The 16,677-nt window shown below is 35.9% G+C and overlaps 2 protein-coding genes and 1 pseudogene across 2 annotated transcripts; 1 reads left to right on the forward strand and 2 right to left on the reverse strand.

Moving 5' to 3' along the window:
* Positions 1-2,760: 2,760 nt before the first annotated feature.
* On the forward strand, positions 2,761-6,513 carry LOC103937925 (protein COBRA). The gene is made up of 6 exons (XM_009347911.3): positions 2,761-3,027; positions 3,997-4,076; positions 4,470-4,926; positions 5,184-5,343; positions 5,494-5,771; positions 5,868-6,513. The coding sequence occupies exons 1-6, from the start codon at positions 2,925-2,927 to the stop codon at positions 6,158-6,160; spliced, it is 1,371 nt and encodes a 456-aa protein (XP_009346186.2). The 5' UTR covers positions 2,761-2,924; the 3' UTR covers positions 6,161-6,513.
* A 93-nt stretch (positions 6,514-6,606) lies between these two features.
* LOC103937916 (COBRA-like protein 4) lies at positions 6,607-8,737 on the reverse strand. The gene is made up of 6 exons (XM_009347898.3): positions 8,560-8,737; positions 8,378-8,457; positions 7,722-8,178; positions 7,483-7,630; positions 7,121-7,398; positions 6,607-7,025 (listed from the first exon to the last, which is right to left on the reverse strand). Exons 1-6 carry the CDS (start codon positions 8,675-8,677, stop codon positions 6,733-6,735), a joined length of 1,374 nt encoding a protein of 457 aa, XP_009346173.2. The 5' UTR covers positions 8,678-8,737; the 3' UTR covers positions 6,607-6,732.
* A 1,590-nt stretch (positions 8,738-10,327) lies between these two features.
* Positions 10,328-16,364, reverse strand: LOC103939608 (annotated as a pseudogene).
* Between the last annotated feature and the right edge of the window lie 313 nt (positions 16,365-16,677).

A 16,677-nucleotide genomic window follows, 5' to 3' on the forward strand; every position in this document is an offset into this window, starting at 1 on the left:
ATGCATATCAATACAGTAAGTGCTATAATATAACTTGTTGGAATATTTTTTTTTCAAATATCCAATCATTTGTATTATGACTCTTGATGTACTGAGCTGTGTTTCCGACATACTAAAAAAATTTCCATTGCAAATTTAGTCTAAAATATTAATCTACCTATCATTACTTATTCTATTGCTTATGAATTTGTTTTAGGATCCCCTTCAAACTTATTTTAGTCAGAGACACTAAAAGGACTCAAATCACTGATTGATACTGCATACGGGTAGGTTCAAAAAATCGAAAACCGAACCGGACCGAGGACGAAAAAAACCGAACTGATATATATATAATTATTTTTTTTTCAATATTTATAAATAGTTTAGTCATACAATCAAAACATAATGTGTTGCCAAATTGGTTTCAGGATTTCAGAGAATGTTTTTCTAATTTTTATGAGATATCAATAAAACCCTTTAACCCTAGTAGAAGCCGCACCTTTTCTATTTTTCATTCCCTTCTTCTCTCTCTTGTTCCCTGCCTCTAAGACTCCGTCCATGTCCATGCTTCCAATTTCTCCATTCTTCTCCATAACCCGCATCCTCCTTTCTATTCCAAGCTTCATATTTGTGAGAAGCAACTTCTTGCCTTTCCTGGAACAAACTTCCACGACCATCTATTTCCATGACAATAATTATTTGTTCAATTGCAGATTTGTATTGTAGCTTCGTATTGCATATTTGTTCGATTTTTGTGTTGTGGGTTTGTTAGTTATTTGAATTTCAAATGAATGAATGTAATTATTGCTGTGAGTTGTGGATTAAGATAGTATTTTGATGGATTATGTGCTTGTGTTGCTCTTGGTGTTGCATACTTGCAGATTTGTTTATTTCCAGATTCATTTCTTTACCAATTTCCAGATTTACTTGTTTATCAATTTTCAGACATCTGCTTCTCTTTTTGTTGTTGGGCCTTGGTTGGTTTTCACCTCTAGTGTTTGTTGGGTTGCTGGTTCATGGTTGCTGGAGCTTGCTTTGACGGCTGCTAGAGTTTTTAGTTTTGTTCTTTCTTTTTCGGGCTCAACCCTTGGGTTGGGTTGTTGTGCTAGCCCATTTTTTTGTTTGTGTTTAGTTGTGGGCTTTTGTTATGTATGTAAGTTTACCTTTTATAAATAAAAAAAATCGAACTGGGCCAAAACCAAACCGAAAAAAAAAACCGAATTGAAAAAAACCAAAAAAAAAAAAAGAATCAAACTGAAATGAACAAAAATTTCGGTTCGGTTTCGATTTTGGCAAAAAATCGAACCGTTTCAAACCGAACCCAGCCCTAATATTGCACATACTTTTCTTATTTCCAACATTTACAGTTGATAAAGTAAAGATTTTTTTTCAATAATTTGATTCTTCAAAAACTCAAGTTTTAATCGTTTGATTCTTGATATAAGAAGAGAAAAACAACAATTTTCAAAGAATTACACGAAAGTGACTGAAAATTGAAAAGTAATTAATAGTAAATGTGGGTAGATAGTGAATATAAAATTGAGAGTTCTCAAACATTCAAATGGAGAGAAACTAGACTATTTTTTTTTTCTAAAAACAGAACCAGTTGGCAGCTTCACTCAACATCGTGATGTGGGTAGACTTGCAGACAGTAGACTAATTAACCAACCATATAATTGTAGGCCTAGTTTAAAGGAAAAAATAACTAAACATTTGAATCACACACTAATTAAATATAGGAAATGATGGCCTATATGTGGTGGAGTATGCAAGTGTGACTAAATAATTGCCAATAATAATTGAATACCAATTTATGTTGTAATCCGGTGGTTAGAGCAAATAAATAAAATGATTTGGACAAAATGCACAAGTAATTGAATTTGCTCTCCACCGACGCTTAAAGGATGCCTTGTGGGCCCACACCCCTTGCTGTCTGCCTTAACAGTCGTTTTTTATGTTTTTCAGTGACATGTATTCTGTGTTTTTATATTGTTCCCGAAATGCCCCTCATTTTACAAAGGAAGTAACGCAATTTACCATTTTGTGTGGGTAAATATATATTAGGCTTGATATATATATATTTCCCTGAAAAATCATCTCTCTCATCGCCCAAATTTGTTTCTTTTAAAAAAAGAATTAGCTGGTAGTTTCGTTATGGTAATCTACATTGTTGGGGGCTAAGAAAACTCAGAGGCATTTCAGCATTTCCTAATCACCATAATGTGGTACACCAGGATATGAAATCGAACAATTTTCTCTAACAAACAAAAGGAGAAATTCATATGACGTGGTATATGCTTATTTTTCTCGAGATAGATTGTAATGTCTTTTTCCACACAAAGATAAAGTCATACAACTCTAACACAGATATTCTATCATATGATCATGACACGTTCTTCTCTTTTTATTTCCCACATTATATGATTAAAACACATGATACGAGAGAGAAAGAGAGAGACAGAACGCTAATATTATCATAGACACGCAATAATTTTTTCTTGTAGATAGAAGGAGAACTTCCATTTATCATTGAGTAACAGATAGATATAGAGAGAAATGTGTATGTTAGTTTAATGCAAGTCTTTTTTCATGCAAAATAATTGAGAAAAAGTTGAGTAACGGGAAGAGATTTGAATTTGAGGACAAGTGTCGAACATATTTTGACGTAGCTGAAAAGGGCATAAATGGAATTTAATGATGCGTGTTGTGACACAGACGACCAAACTTTGAGTAACATTAACTGCATCGATTTGTTCCTCAAAACTGTGATTAGAGTGAGAGCTTTAAAAACCAACTAGCATGTGAAAAGAAAGCCACCTCCAGTTGTCCGCCTCCACATCTCTCCCTCTCTCCTCCGTCTCTCTCTCTCTAAACTTTATGTGCAGATCTTGAGAGTTAAATCAGAACAAAAACATCACTGTTACAAACTAAATCTGCATCAAAAAATGGAGCCTCAGTGCTTCTCAGCCGTTGGATCCATGGCAAAGTTGACCAGCTTCACCATTCTGCTCGTCTTCTTGCTTTCCTGCTTCACTTTTACTTCTACAGGTCAGTACTTGCTCAAGTTTCCAAATTTAGCTTCTGTTTAGTGTTTTTCTTGTTTTTTGCTTTTGGGGTTTGGTTAATTTACCCGAAAACTTGTTTTCGATTCGAAAGAATCGAACTTTCGAAGAAATCGTTGGAGGGTAGGTGAATCTTTTAGAGCCTGTTTGGTATGTATTTGAAAATTTTTATCATTTCTCAAAACATTTTTTATGAACATTTCATGAAAATAATTTTCTTTAAGATTCAAAAACTTGATTGGTTTGCAATTTAAAATTTTTAAATAATATCTATAAAGAGGAGTCGCAGGAGAGGAGGAAAGAGAAGAGATGAGGAAAGAAAGTAAAAAATGATTGAAGGGAAGAGAAAGAAGATATAGGATCGAAGGAGATAGAGAGGAATGAGTGAGAGAAAGAACCGAGAGAATGAAGAAAGCGGATTGAAGGAGAGACGAAAGGGGTAAAAGAAAAGGAGAAGAGAAAAAGGGAAAAAGAGAGAGATTTGGAGTGACAGGGAAGAAGGGAGATAAAAGAAATGAGTGAGTTTGAGTTTAAAAACTCTAAAAACATTTTTAGATAATAGAGTATATTTTTGAGTTCAGTTTTTGTAAATAGTCATACCAATCAAGTTTTTAAGTTCTAAAACTTGAAAATTGTTTTTGAGTATAGAAAGTTGGATTTTAGTAGAGTATCAAACAAGCCCTTAGTGACGTTTGAGGGTCTTGTGCATTTAGTTTCTAAATTTGAAGTGGTGAAGCATTGAGTGATTGATATTTCCTATTTAATTGGATTGTTGGTATTTAGTGAAACAACCGTAAATATCTTGATCATTTTATTTGTTTTTTTTTTTTTTCGTATCATGGAAAGAAATCGAATAGAACCAAGATTTTGACTAATAAATCATGTACTTAGACTAAAGTCAACGATTTGGAGATTATTGATGAATTGGACTGTCTCTTGTTGGATGTTTTTGCAGAAGCCTATGATGCTCTTGATCCAAATGGGAATATTACAATTAAATGGGATGTCATCAGTTGGACTCCGGATGGTTATGTTGTAAGTATTACTGGCCAGAGGATTCCTTTTATGTGATCATGCTTTATCTTTACTAGGTACTTTGGAAGCGGGATATCGTTGAGTTTGATTCGGCTCAACATGTTGTTTCGGTTATACATCTGAAGTTTTTAAGTTAGATTTTTGAGTTTTAAAGAGATGCAGTGGATAATCTGTTTAAATTCTGCCCTGGATTTTTATTGTTTGCTTGAAACCGAATCAAGAAAAAGATATCTGTTTAACTCATTGACATTGCTCGATACTATGGAGGACCTGATTTAGTACTCCCAAACTGATCATTTCCATCACCTAGAAGCTTGATTTTCCAGAGATATAATCCTTTACTTGCCTTTTTCTAGTGAATTTTCTGATACGATATGTATTTCTGAATGGCAGGCTGTAGTTACAATGTTTAATTTCCAGCAGTATCGGCATATACAAGTGCCAGGTTGGACATTGGGATGGACATGGGCAAAAAAGGAAGTAATCTGGAGCATGGTGGGAGCACAGGCAACAGAGCAAGGGGATTGCTCGAAATACAAGGGGAACGTCCCACATTGCTGTAAGAAGGATCCCACTATTGTGGATTTGTTGCCAGGAACCCCCTACAATCAGCAGATTGCAAACTGCTGCAAGGGCGGAGTCATGCAATCATGGATCCAGGACCCAGACAATGCAATAAGTTCGTTTCAGATCAGTGTGGGTGCTGCTGGAACAACTAACAAAACAGTCAGACTGCCGAAAAACTTCACATTGAAAGCACCGGGGCCTGGATATTCTTGTGGGATAGCAAAGATCGTTAAACCAACGAGATTTCTAACGTCGGACAAAAGGAGATGGACCCAAGCCATGAGTAAGTTCAAAATCACCCTCTTTCCTTGGCACCACCAAGAAGAATATTTTCGATTAGGGCTTATGAATGAGTTGAATGCCAAGTCATTTAGAGTAGTTTCAGCGTAGGGACAGAATATAACTTTGTAGTTTCAAGCTTCGTTTAGAATGTTCCTAGGGTTGAAAGGTGCATTTCGACTGATGAGTATGGTCTTAATAGTTTAAAACATGGGAAAGAGTATTTGTGGTTTATCTAACGTTTATATCCTCTTGTGGCAGTGACCTGGAACGTTACTTGCACGTACTCGCAATTCCTAGCTCAAAAGACACCCACGTGTTGTGTGTCGCTGTCTTCCTTCTATAATCAAACCATCGTGAGTTGTCCCACTTGTGCGTGTGGCTGTCAGAACAACGCTACAGATCCAGGAAGCTGCGTAGAGTAAGTTCTCTAATTCATATACATTTCTGAATACTGTTGTTATGCCTCCTAAAAGATTTCTCGAGTTTTTCAGAACTTTATTCATGTCTAAAAGCCAGAGTTTGCGGTAACAGTAAATCATAAATCTTTTCTCTTCTCAAATATTTTCAGGCCAAACAATCCATACTTGGCTTCAGCTGTATCTGGTTCCGGGAAATCTGCTAATACACCTCTTGTCCAGTGTACCAGTCATATGTGTCCCATCCGAGTCCATTGGCATGTTAAGCTCAATTACAAGGAGTACTGGAGGGTGAAGGTGACAATTACAAATTTCAATTACAGAATGAACTACACACTGTGGAATCTTGTCGTGCAACATCCGAACTTTGATAATTTGACCAAGATTTTCAGTTTCAATTACAAATCATTAACTCCTTATGTTGGCTTAAGTAAGTTTTCTTTGCCCCTTATCAATTTTTTGAAATATATCTGCAGTTCTCGACTTTTGTTGACATAAAATTTGGAAATACAAATTCTGCGCACAGATGATACAGCCATGTTGTGGGGAGTAAAGTTTTATAACGATTTCCTCTCGCAAGCTGGTCCCCTTGGAAACGTGCAGTCAGAGCTCCTATTTCGAAAGGATACATCAACTTTTACTTTTGAAAAGGGTTGGGCTTTCCCTCGAAGGATTTATTTCAACGGAGACAACTGTGTCATGCCACCTCCAGATTCCTACCCATGGCTGCCTAACGCCAGTCCCAAACGAATCATTAGCATACTTAGTCCAGTCATGACCGTCCTCGCATCTCTGGTATTCTTATTGGCTTATGCATAGTGAGCATGTTCGGGTGAGGCAACAAAAGCTATCTGTTTTTTCAATACACGGTAGAATTTTGCATCAAGTTCTGGTTACCCCGTGGCTTATGGAAATCCAAGTGATGGGGTCAAATGTTTTAGTGCGGCGACTTCTAGCTATACAAGCAGTTCAGGTGCACTCCGCCTTGACTGTCACTACAAAATTCTGTTTCGATATCTGTTACACGCATTAACATTTTATTCTTTGTCACCGCTGTTTTTGTTTAAATTTAACTGTTGTACGATTATTTAGAACAATCCAAAGTGAATATGCTGTTAGTACTATATGATATTTCATAAGAAATCAAAAGTTGATGAATGAGCTTTGTCATAGATTCGTATGAGCGTTTGATTTATTTTTGTTTTCCTGTTGAATTCAGAAACTACAGATCGAAAACAAGAATAAAATTGTGTCACGAACAGAACTGGAAAAATCGTGTGACAATATACGAACTCAGATATAGTTTACAGTTTCACAAGCTTACTAGTTACTATCTGTACCGAATTTTCACACACACGGCCACATTTATCACTCCAATCTTTAAAAATTTATCAAAGTGAAAAACATATAGAAAACATTATTAGAAGCACAGAGGCTGCCTTTTGCATGATTGAGATAGAATTTACGTGGCCGGAGTTAGGTAGAGATGGGTATGCATCCGGCGGGGGCAGCATGCATTCATCGCCATTGAAGTAAACTCTTCGAGGAAACGCCCATCCTTGTTTGAACGTGAAGGTATTCTGGTCCTTGCGCATAAGCACCTCAGACTGAATATTTCCTAATGGCCCAGCTTCCATTAATAGGTCATTGTAAAACTTCATGCCATAGAACATACCAGTGTCATCTGCAGATTACAGTCAATCACACTCGAACATTAGTACAAAACGCAAAATTCTAAGGGAATGAAGCTTTAGAAGCTTGTGATCGTAAGACACTTACTGACAGATTGGTAGGGGATGAGGGGCTTGTAATCAAAGCTAAAGACTTGAGTGACGTTGTTGAGATTAGGATGTTGTGCAACGAGCGTCCACTCTGTGTAGTTCATCCGATAGTTGAAGTTGGTGACAGACATCTTGACGCGCCAGTAGTCCTTATAGTTTTGCTTGACGTGCCAGTGTACTCGGATAGGGCACATATGATGTGTGCACTGAAGCAATGGCGAATTATCCTTTTTGGGTGTGTTTATTCCTGTTTTGTGTGCTAACACTGAGTCACTCCTGTATGCATTGCAGAAGAATGGCATCCGAAAATTAGGTCAAGTGATGAATCTGTATAGTGTGGATAGGGTTGTGGAGGCTTACTTGAGACAAGTATTTTTATTGTGACAACCACAAGCGCAAGACTTGCATGGAACAATGGTTTCATTGTAGAAGGACGAAAAGGAAACACAACAGCTCGGATGCTTGGAGGCAAGAAACTGCGAATAGGTGCACGTCACATTCCATGTCACTGCATTACAAGGTAAATTCAATCAAATTGTGAAGATAGTTGAAAAATGTGAGGTAGGAAGATCTCAGAGACATGAGAGTGAGAATCTTACTGAGTGCTTGAGTCTTTCGCCGGCGATCAGTCGTGAGGAAGACTGTGGACGGCACAACCTTTGCAGGGCCGCAAGTGTACCCTGGTCCGGGACCAAGCAAGGTGAAGTTTTTGGGCAGTTTCACTGTCTTGTTTGAAGTGCCGGCTTGCCCGACACTGACCTGGAAGCCGGAGACTGCAGCTAAGGGATCCTGTCCCCAAGACGCTAGGACACCACCTTTGCAACAATTAGTGAACTGCTGGTTGTAGGGAACTCCGGGAAGCAAGTCGACAACTGTTGGAGTTTTCTTGCAGCAATGTGGGATGGTTGCTTTGAATTTGGAACAGTCTCCTTGCTCTGTGGTTTGAGCTCCCACCATTGTCCAAATCACTTCCTTTTTCGCCCACGACCATGTTAGAGTCCACCCCGGGTTTGAGATTTGCCGGTACATTTGGAAGTTGTTCATCGTCACTGCAGCCTAACATAATTCAATAAAGGATAAGAATCTGATTTGTAGTTTAATCAACGAGTCGCGATTTTGAGACTCTCAGTTTAGCTTCTGGCACTCCAACTTGTGTATTGTAATTTTTACACTCGTCAGTAGTAAAATTGGAGAGTGAAAATCATTACTCTTGATCAACAGACAAAAACAAAGTAATTCAAAAACGATATCTTACAACATAACCATCTGGTGTCCAAGACATAACATCCCATTTGATCGTTATGTTTCCGGTTGGATCCAACGGATCATATGCCGCTAAAGATACACAAATCGAAACCAAAAGTCATCAAATGATCAAATAAAACCAGCGACAGAAAAGGTCTATTTTTCAAGTTGGATTTGTCATCAAGAACTTACAAGCAGGCGATAATACCAAGCAATAGAGCACGGCCAAGAACGTGAACTTCATCCAAGACCAAGAACAACATGTGAGGCGGATGTTGTGAGTTTGGTTGGCCTGGTTTTTGAATTCCATGGCCTCGATTCACCGGATCACACGCTCTCCGGCAGGCAGCGAGGACGGGATGAATGAAGAGGAGACAAAGATGTGTAGGGTGTTAAAAAGAAAAAGAGGAGAGACTGTATCAATGAAAGTGAATGCCTGCAGACGTCTCACCTAATGGTTGTTAGGTACAAGTGATATTTCATCTTATTTGATATTTCCATACACATATATATTACCTTATTTAAATTATCTATCTTTGTTGTGTTTCCTGCATCTTGAAGCAAGTTTTGGTGAAGACTAATGATGTGAAAAGCTGGCGGGAGATTTTGAGATGCTTTGAAGAAAACAGCCCAAAGGTCACTTTCTTTTCAAACACTGTTGCTTCTTTACGTCATGAAAAATGCTAGGGAGACCATTTTTCGTAGATTATATTTGTAAAGCATGTGATGTGATATATCATATATATGAGCTCAAAAGCCTCCCATTTTAGCCAAGAAAACATCTTACAATTGGATTGCTTCAATTGCAAGTTTTCTGTTTTCTTTTTTTCTTTTCACTAACTTGTACAGTCAAAACCACTTCCACCGTGCCTGCACTTTTTTGTTTTCTGTTGAAACAAGTTTAGGGAGAGATGGCTGCTTTCACTACCAGTGCTACAGCATACCCATAACTTTAAGCTGAACTTACATGTGGCACCTAACTACCAGCTGATCCTGATATGAATTTACATTGGAATTTATAACTCGCACACCAACAAGAACTACTGGTAGGCAGAATCGAACTTGGATTGAAGGTTAACCATAAGCATGTCCTTACCAACTGAAACAACCCTCGTCCTCAGCTCTCATTCAATAATTTATATGCATTGCTAATTACTCTCAAATTTACTTATATAGTATGGAAACATGCAAAGATAAATATAAGCAATCATAAGATTTTAATTGAGTTGAGTAGCATTGTAACTAAGCAGTACATTAAAGGGTTGGGTTTTTTTTTTTTTTTTGAGTACATCGATATTTTTACACTAAGGGGAGAGAGAGTTCAGCAAAGCCACACAATGAACAGCCTAATTTAGTATCGAATTCGTCATCTACAAGATTCGATCATTAAGGATTGGTTGTTTGAGAAAAATCCTCTCTAGCCAAGTAAGGTGTGGTGGTCTCTGTGCTATTCACTTTGGTGAAGTCACATAACCTTTTAATTAAAGTATAATTTTGAAGGACACTAGTCAATATATAATCATTAAACCGTAATCGTAGTTTATAAAGATAATTAAATATAAAACCAATTATGTAGTCAATTATTAGATTTAATCTTTGAGATTTTGCTTATCATTTTATATTCATTGACTTATGATCCAACTAAGTAATATTCCTAATTTATAATGATAACTCAGCCCATTTTTAAGGGTGTATGTTTACAACTATTCCAAGTACCAGTTATACGCTTTTGATTGCAGTTTGCACCGTTATTTCATGTTTACCCTTGATTTTAGGCTGAGTCATCGTTACACAACTCTATAGACATAGTGACAGAGTTCACACATTTCCCATCTTTTCTCGTCCGATCCTTACACTAGTATTGATGAAGACGGAACATCTTCAAAACCATCTTTTGGATTTCGGAGTCATGTCGTCCTTAGTGGCTGAAGCAGAAATAGACTAGTAGTAGTGCCGAAAGCTAAAGGGTAGCTAGTGTAGACGATGACATTGGGTTTGAATCAGCAGAGCTGGGTAGGGATGGATATATCAGGAAGGGGCATCTCTCACTGAAGTAAATTTTGAATGGAAATGCCCAACTTCTAATGTGAATACCTTCGTGTCCTTTCGGAGAGTCAGCTCTGATTCGACATGTCCAGCTTCCGTTAGTAGGTGGTTATGATCTTTTATGCCAAAAAACATGTCACTGTCGTCTGCATATTCAAAGTGTAACGGGTTGAGAAAAATAAATAGTACTAATGTACGAAAATTGTTCTTTATAGTTCTGTTGTAGACTTACTTGAGTTGTAATGAATGAGTGGCTTATAGAGAAAGCTCGAGACATTGGCAAGTTTATCGAGATTTGGATGCTGAGCATCTAGAGTCCACTGTGTATAATTCATCCGGTAGTTGAAGTTCGTGACTGCAATTCCCATGCGTCAACACGCCCGGTAGTTAGCCTTCATATACCAATGAACTCATATCGGGCACATGTGATGTGTGCATAGTAAGATTGATGCATTTCTCAACTGAGGTATTTGAGCTTACCGCACTTAAATCATTAGGGTCATTATATCTGCATATGTTCTAATGTTAGAGAGGCAGATAATATATATAAACTTGTATGTGTAAAAATTTGAACAGGCTAAGAAAATTATGCTTGTATGGGTACTACTTACGCGCAATTTTCCTTATGCTTACAACCGCAAGCACAAGATGGAGAAGGAGCGATCATCGGGTTGTAAAACGATGGCAGAGGGACACAAGAAGTAGGGTTCTGGGAAGCTAGCATTTGTGAGTAACTACATGTCAAACTCCATGTCACTGCCAAAAAAGGAAATATAATGTTTACTTGTTAGAGAGACCGTTTCTTATTTTTCTGTTGAAGTAATTTATATACCACAGACTGAAACGTATGAAATCAAAGTGCACTACTTGAAACTCTTCAAACTCAATTTTCTTCATATAAAACCCTACATAACCTTTTTACTCAAAGAAAACCCAATAACTAGGATCCACATAAGCAAATTCATTAACTTCATATTAATTCACACATTTTACATTTTTCACATGCCTAAAATACCCCTATTACATACTTGATGTAGACAATTAATTGTAAGGAAATAGTAAATGATTTTGCAACAAGGAAAAAAAAAAGACATTAATGTTAAAAATTTATTGCATATTACTCTTTTAGAAAGGTTTTGAATTTTCATAAAACTATTCAATTTAGTTTTTTCACCCTACTCTTGAATACTTTTGAATTTATCCTTCTTTTATTAAAATATTAGAACATTGTATTTCATTATCTACATGTACATTTATTTACCTACGAACAATTATACCATGGGTATAATATAATATCTCTTTTTTACAATGATGCAAAATAATGTTTATACCAACAACAAAACTTGTCTAACATATTTACTAATACATGGAAAATAATTTACCTATATTAAGAAGAAATGTAGTTCGATGCATAGTATTAAAAATACTATGTTACACCCATGTTTATACAACAATAAACCGTGCCTAACATTTCTAACAATACATGAAAAATAATTTACCTACAAGTTAGAGAAATGTTATTTGGTTGGGTGTAGTATAAATTTTTTTAATAATTGGAAAAATTAAATATAACGAGGTGTAGTGTAATTTTTTTTTATATAATTAGAACAAATTAATTTACCTACCTACTCTTTGAAATGTTCATTTCCAATGATGCAAAATGTTCATTACCTAACTACAAATTAATTTCCAATAATTTACCTACAATAATTATACCATGGGTGTAATGTAATATCTTTCTTTACAATGATACAAAATATTGTATGTACCAACAACAAAACTTGCCTAACATAAGTACTTGTACATGGAAAATAATTTACCTGTAACAAAAGAAATGCAGTTTGATGTATAAAATCAACAATATTATGTTCCACTCATGTTTATACAACAACAAAATGTGTCTAACACATATAAAAATACATAGAAAATAATTTACCTTCAAGTTAGAGGAATGTTATTTGATTCAAAATATATAATATAGGTGTAGTATTTTTTTTTTAAATAATTGGAACAAACTAATTTACCTACCAATTAATATGGATAAAATTGCTACAAAATATATCAAAAAAAAAAAAAACTACTTTTCTAGTTTGCAATAGATACGGTTAATGCAAACACTTTTTTCATTTTATTTCACTTTTTCTACTACTTTGAATTTGGCATAAATTTAGGAATTTGGAAAAGAGACCATAAAGTATGAGTGGCATGAGTGTAATTGTGTAAATAAGTTGCATTAATAGGTCAATAGTGTTCCTATATATTTGCAAATTTTAAATTTGAGCTTAAACTGGATTTTTAAAGATAGATGAGTTTTTATCTACAAATAATGAATTGTAAGGGCTAAAATCTAAAGCATCCTAGAAATTATCCAATTTTAGTGCTTATAGACTTACTCAGTCCTCGGGTTTTACGACGACCATCAGCGGAGTAGGAGACTGAGGGTGGCACAATGGTTGCAGCACTGCAGGTGTACCCCGGCCCAGGACCAAGCAGAAAAAAATTCTTGGGTGGTCTTACAATTTTATTCGAGGTACCTGAACGCCCGACGGTAAGTTGAAACGCTGAGGCAGCAGCTGAGTGGTTTTGTCCAAGTGATTCCAAGTTTCCAACACACCACCCTTGCAGCAATCAGAAAATCTTTGGTTGTATGTAGCCTTCGGAAGCAAGTCAATAACTGAAGGAGTTTTTGAGCAGCTGTGTGGAAAATTTCCTTTGAACTTGGAGCAGTCTCCTTGATCTGTGGCTTGAGCTCCCGCTATTGATCAGATCACCTCCTTCTTAGCCCATGCCCACCCAGGCCTCGCGACCGGGTGGTACATTTGGTTGTTACTTATTGTCACTGCAGCCTGAGTTGGTATTATTAATAATTAAGCATTTGTTTTAATGAACTTTTGGAAGAGATTCTAAATGCATGAATCTTTCAGGCGATCTTAAGCTAACAAGGCTCCTCACTTGAAAAACCAACTTTGATAAAATAAACAAATTAATATGTAACAAAATAGTTACTTAGTACTACAATATAGTGATATTCCTTTTCACTTGTAAGTGAAAGATTTTAGGTTCGATTCTCGCTAAAAGCGAATTTGAACCACATTATTACTAACTCATTGTAAGGCTTAACCCACCATCTTCTCCTTAGGATAGATAATATCCTCTGTTCAAAAAAAAAAAATGTAACAAAATAAATAAATAAATAAAAAGAATAAAAAGTTGCCCTTACAAAAAAAAAAAAAAAGGGCATGATTTACCTTATAAAAAAAGGCATTCATTTGAATCATTTCTATATACTTTTTGTTTTGACAATTTTGGAGGAGTCCAAGAAACAACATCCCATCTGATATTTTATGCTTCCTTTTGGATCAAACGGATATAAGCCACTAAAAATACGATCAGAACGAAAAAATAGGGGAGTTGGAATAATCAATTAGGCTTAATCAAGGGATCATATTCCTAATTAGAGTTCTAACTACAGATAAAAATTTCACCTGAATAAGAAAATATTAACACATGACAGATGCAAACATTGTCCTTTTACATTTCCTAATCTCCATGGATTAAGTTCCCGTATGCTGCCTAGGGTTTTTTGTACAATGTATTTGGTACGATACGACTGTTGAAATGTCAGTATTTATAAGCAACCAAGCTCAAACCAAATAGTATATCTTGTACTAGGGTTTTCACAGATGTCAAGTTCTCATGTACTTGATTACGACACAATTATATGTAGATGAGTAATGTATCTACGTATGCAATATATAATAACTGAAAAGGCATGGAAGGTTCCTTGTTGCAGCAATGTTGATCCTGCCGGCCGGCTTAGGTGGACGCAGACGATGAGGTGATCTCCCCATTTTTTCAGAGTTTATAACCAATCACTTAAGACATCTAATCAGGTTTAAGATGACAAGCTACTGATTAATTTTATAATTAGATAGAAAGTTGCTCATAATTTATGCCAAGTGTAACTAGTTCAGCCAAGCTCCTTTGTTTTTGAAGCATGAAAAGTAAACTTCCTGCATCTGTTGAGACTTGAGAGTATTGCTTAAATCACAAAAATATTGGTCAAATAATTTAACTTCTCCTTTTGTCCCATTATTTTCTTTACATTTTAGGATCTAAAGTATGAGTTTCTGCAGCTGAGATCCTTAGGACCCAGGATTAAATAATATTCAGGAGTTTTCCAGAAGCACAAAATTGCAGTTAATTCCCAACCTACCTGCAGTGGACCATTTGGAAAAGCACTTCCGGGGACAAAGCAATAGATTGCACAAGCTTCTTGCCTATACTGACTGTGACTTGCATAACTAATTAACTTCAGCTTTTTCATACTATTTTTTGGGTCGCTTTTCATCTCTTTTCATCTGTCCATGTGTTTCTAAACCATGTTAAGTGGCATGTAACATGATGTCCTTTGCCTAAAAGACATTTGTATAGCATCAAATCTGCAGATAGTTTGAGATTTGAACAGTGTTTGGAATTGAAATGGAGGGACGGGCGGTGGGCCTTGGGGTTTGAATGTGGATGTGTACGTCCTGCTCTAGAACAAAAAACGCAAAAAAATTCATGACAGCTGAGCTGAAGTTAGATATGAATCGTGAATTAAGTTGATGAAATTTATACTTTTCCTAAATATTTGGTGATTAGAATGGTAGGGTAAGTTGGCATAAACGATTACCAACTGGAAGGAACTATGTCCACAATAAATACCAAATAGGAGAGTCTCCTGCTTTATAAGGGCAATTCTCACACCGTGTACTAAAAGTATGTACTTTTGTAAGAGGTGTTTACAGATGAAGTGGTCAGACGTTCCTACCTAAGTTTTTTTTCCAAACCATAGAAATGTCGTAGTATAAAATTTTACCTTCAGCTAGGACCCTCTTAAGTAGTCATATTTTGCCATATCCCAATAATTCCCATCTCTGTCTGCGTATATAGTTCTGTAGCACTTGTCTGAAAATGTCGACAAACACCATATTTACAGGTAAAATTCAAGAACACAAGGAAAAATGATTTGGTAACTTGGTTGGGTTGCAAGATCATGACTAATATGGGCCTCATGATTGGATATATGCTCTTCTCAACATGTGGGAAAGGCCTACGATAAAGTCCTATTTGATTGTTTATGATGTTTATAGGAGGGATATGATATTATTCTCTTCCGCACATTTTTTTTTTACGATTGAATGAATGAGAATTTTTTTTTTTATGTTTACAAGTCCAAATTTCACGTCGCTACTAACTTACGATTCAGCAATACTTATTAGTAATCGCAAATGAAAAGAATAAATTGATAAATCGATTTTCGATGGGATATACAAGTATAGTTAGAGAGACTAATGATGAATCAAAAGTAGATTAGTGGAAGTATCTCATATTCCCATTTGTTTAAAAGCAAAAACAATCATGCATGCCATGGTATACAATGTAACAATATAATATAGCATTAATTAATCTCATATTTGTATTAAATTATTTAATCCCAACTTAGTAGTATCAATACTATTTGGAAACAAAACTAAAAAAAAAAATTAATAAAAATGGACAGAGGGTTGTGTTTGGTTGGAAGGCAGTGGGCGCCAGTTGGCCTGTCGGTGGTGTTTTGGCAAATCTCCTTCCTTTTCAACGCGTTCTTTCACGTTGTAGCAAGTTAAAAACTCCCCCATTTGCTCCTTCCGAAAGATTTTTCAATGTTATCGTTATACGGGATGGTACATCACGTATTGCTATATAAATAATAAGATATGTGTATTAAAAAATTAATAACTTAAAAAATAAATATTCTCATAAATTTACATAAAAATACGTAATATACCACTTGTATTTCCGTCACAATTAAAAGTTTCTCGCTCTTTTCCTTTCCCATATAGCCAAACGGCCCAAACCCCAGCTCACCTCACGTCGCCAATCCCAAGATTCTTCTGCTTCTCTAGTATCTTCCTTCCTGGCGACATGTCGTGCACTTCAACTTAGTCTATAGTTTCTAGGTTTTGTAACACTGCTCACTTTGTCCAGAGACGAGGATGAAGCCAGACATCTGTATGAACAAGAACATCCTTAAACAACAATAATAAATTAAAAAATTAAAGCGTTGTATGACAATTTTATTACTAATATCATTAAATACCTCTCGATAAAAACAATCATGTTATTATTCATCTATTGATCTCCTATCCAATTTCTCATTTCATTCTTCAGAAATTTCATAGTTGAAAAGGCTCTTTCAACGTGGATAGTAGCAACTGGAAGAGTTAATATTGATGTCAC

The sequence above is a fragment of a genome, unplaced genomic scaffold, assembly GCF_019419815.1.
Source record: "Pyrus x bretschneideri cultivar Hongxiangsu unplaced genomic scaffold, Pyrus_bretschneideri_v1 Contig3, whole genome shotgun sequence".
NCBI lineage: Eukaryota > Viridiplantae > Streptophyta > Magnoliopsida > Rosales > Rosaceae > Pyrus > Pyrus x bretschneideri.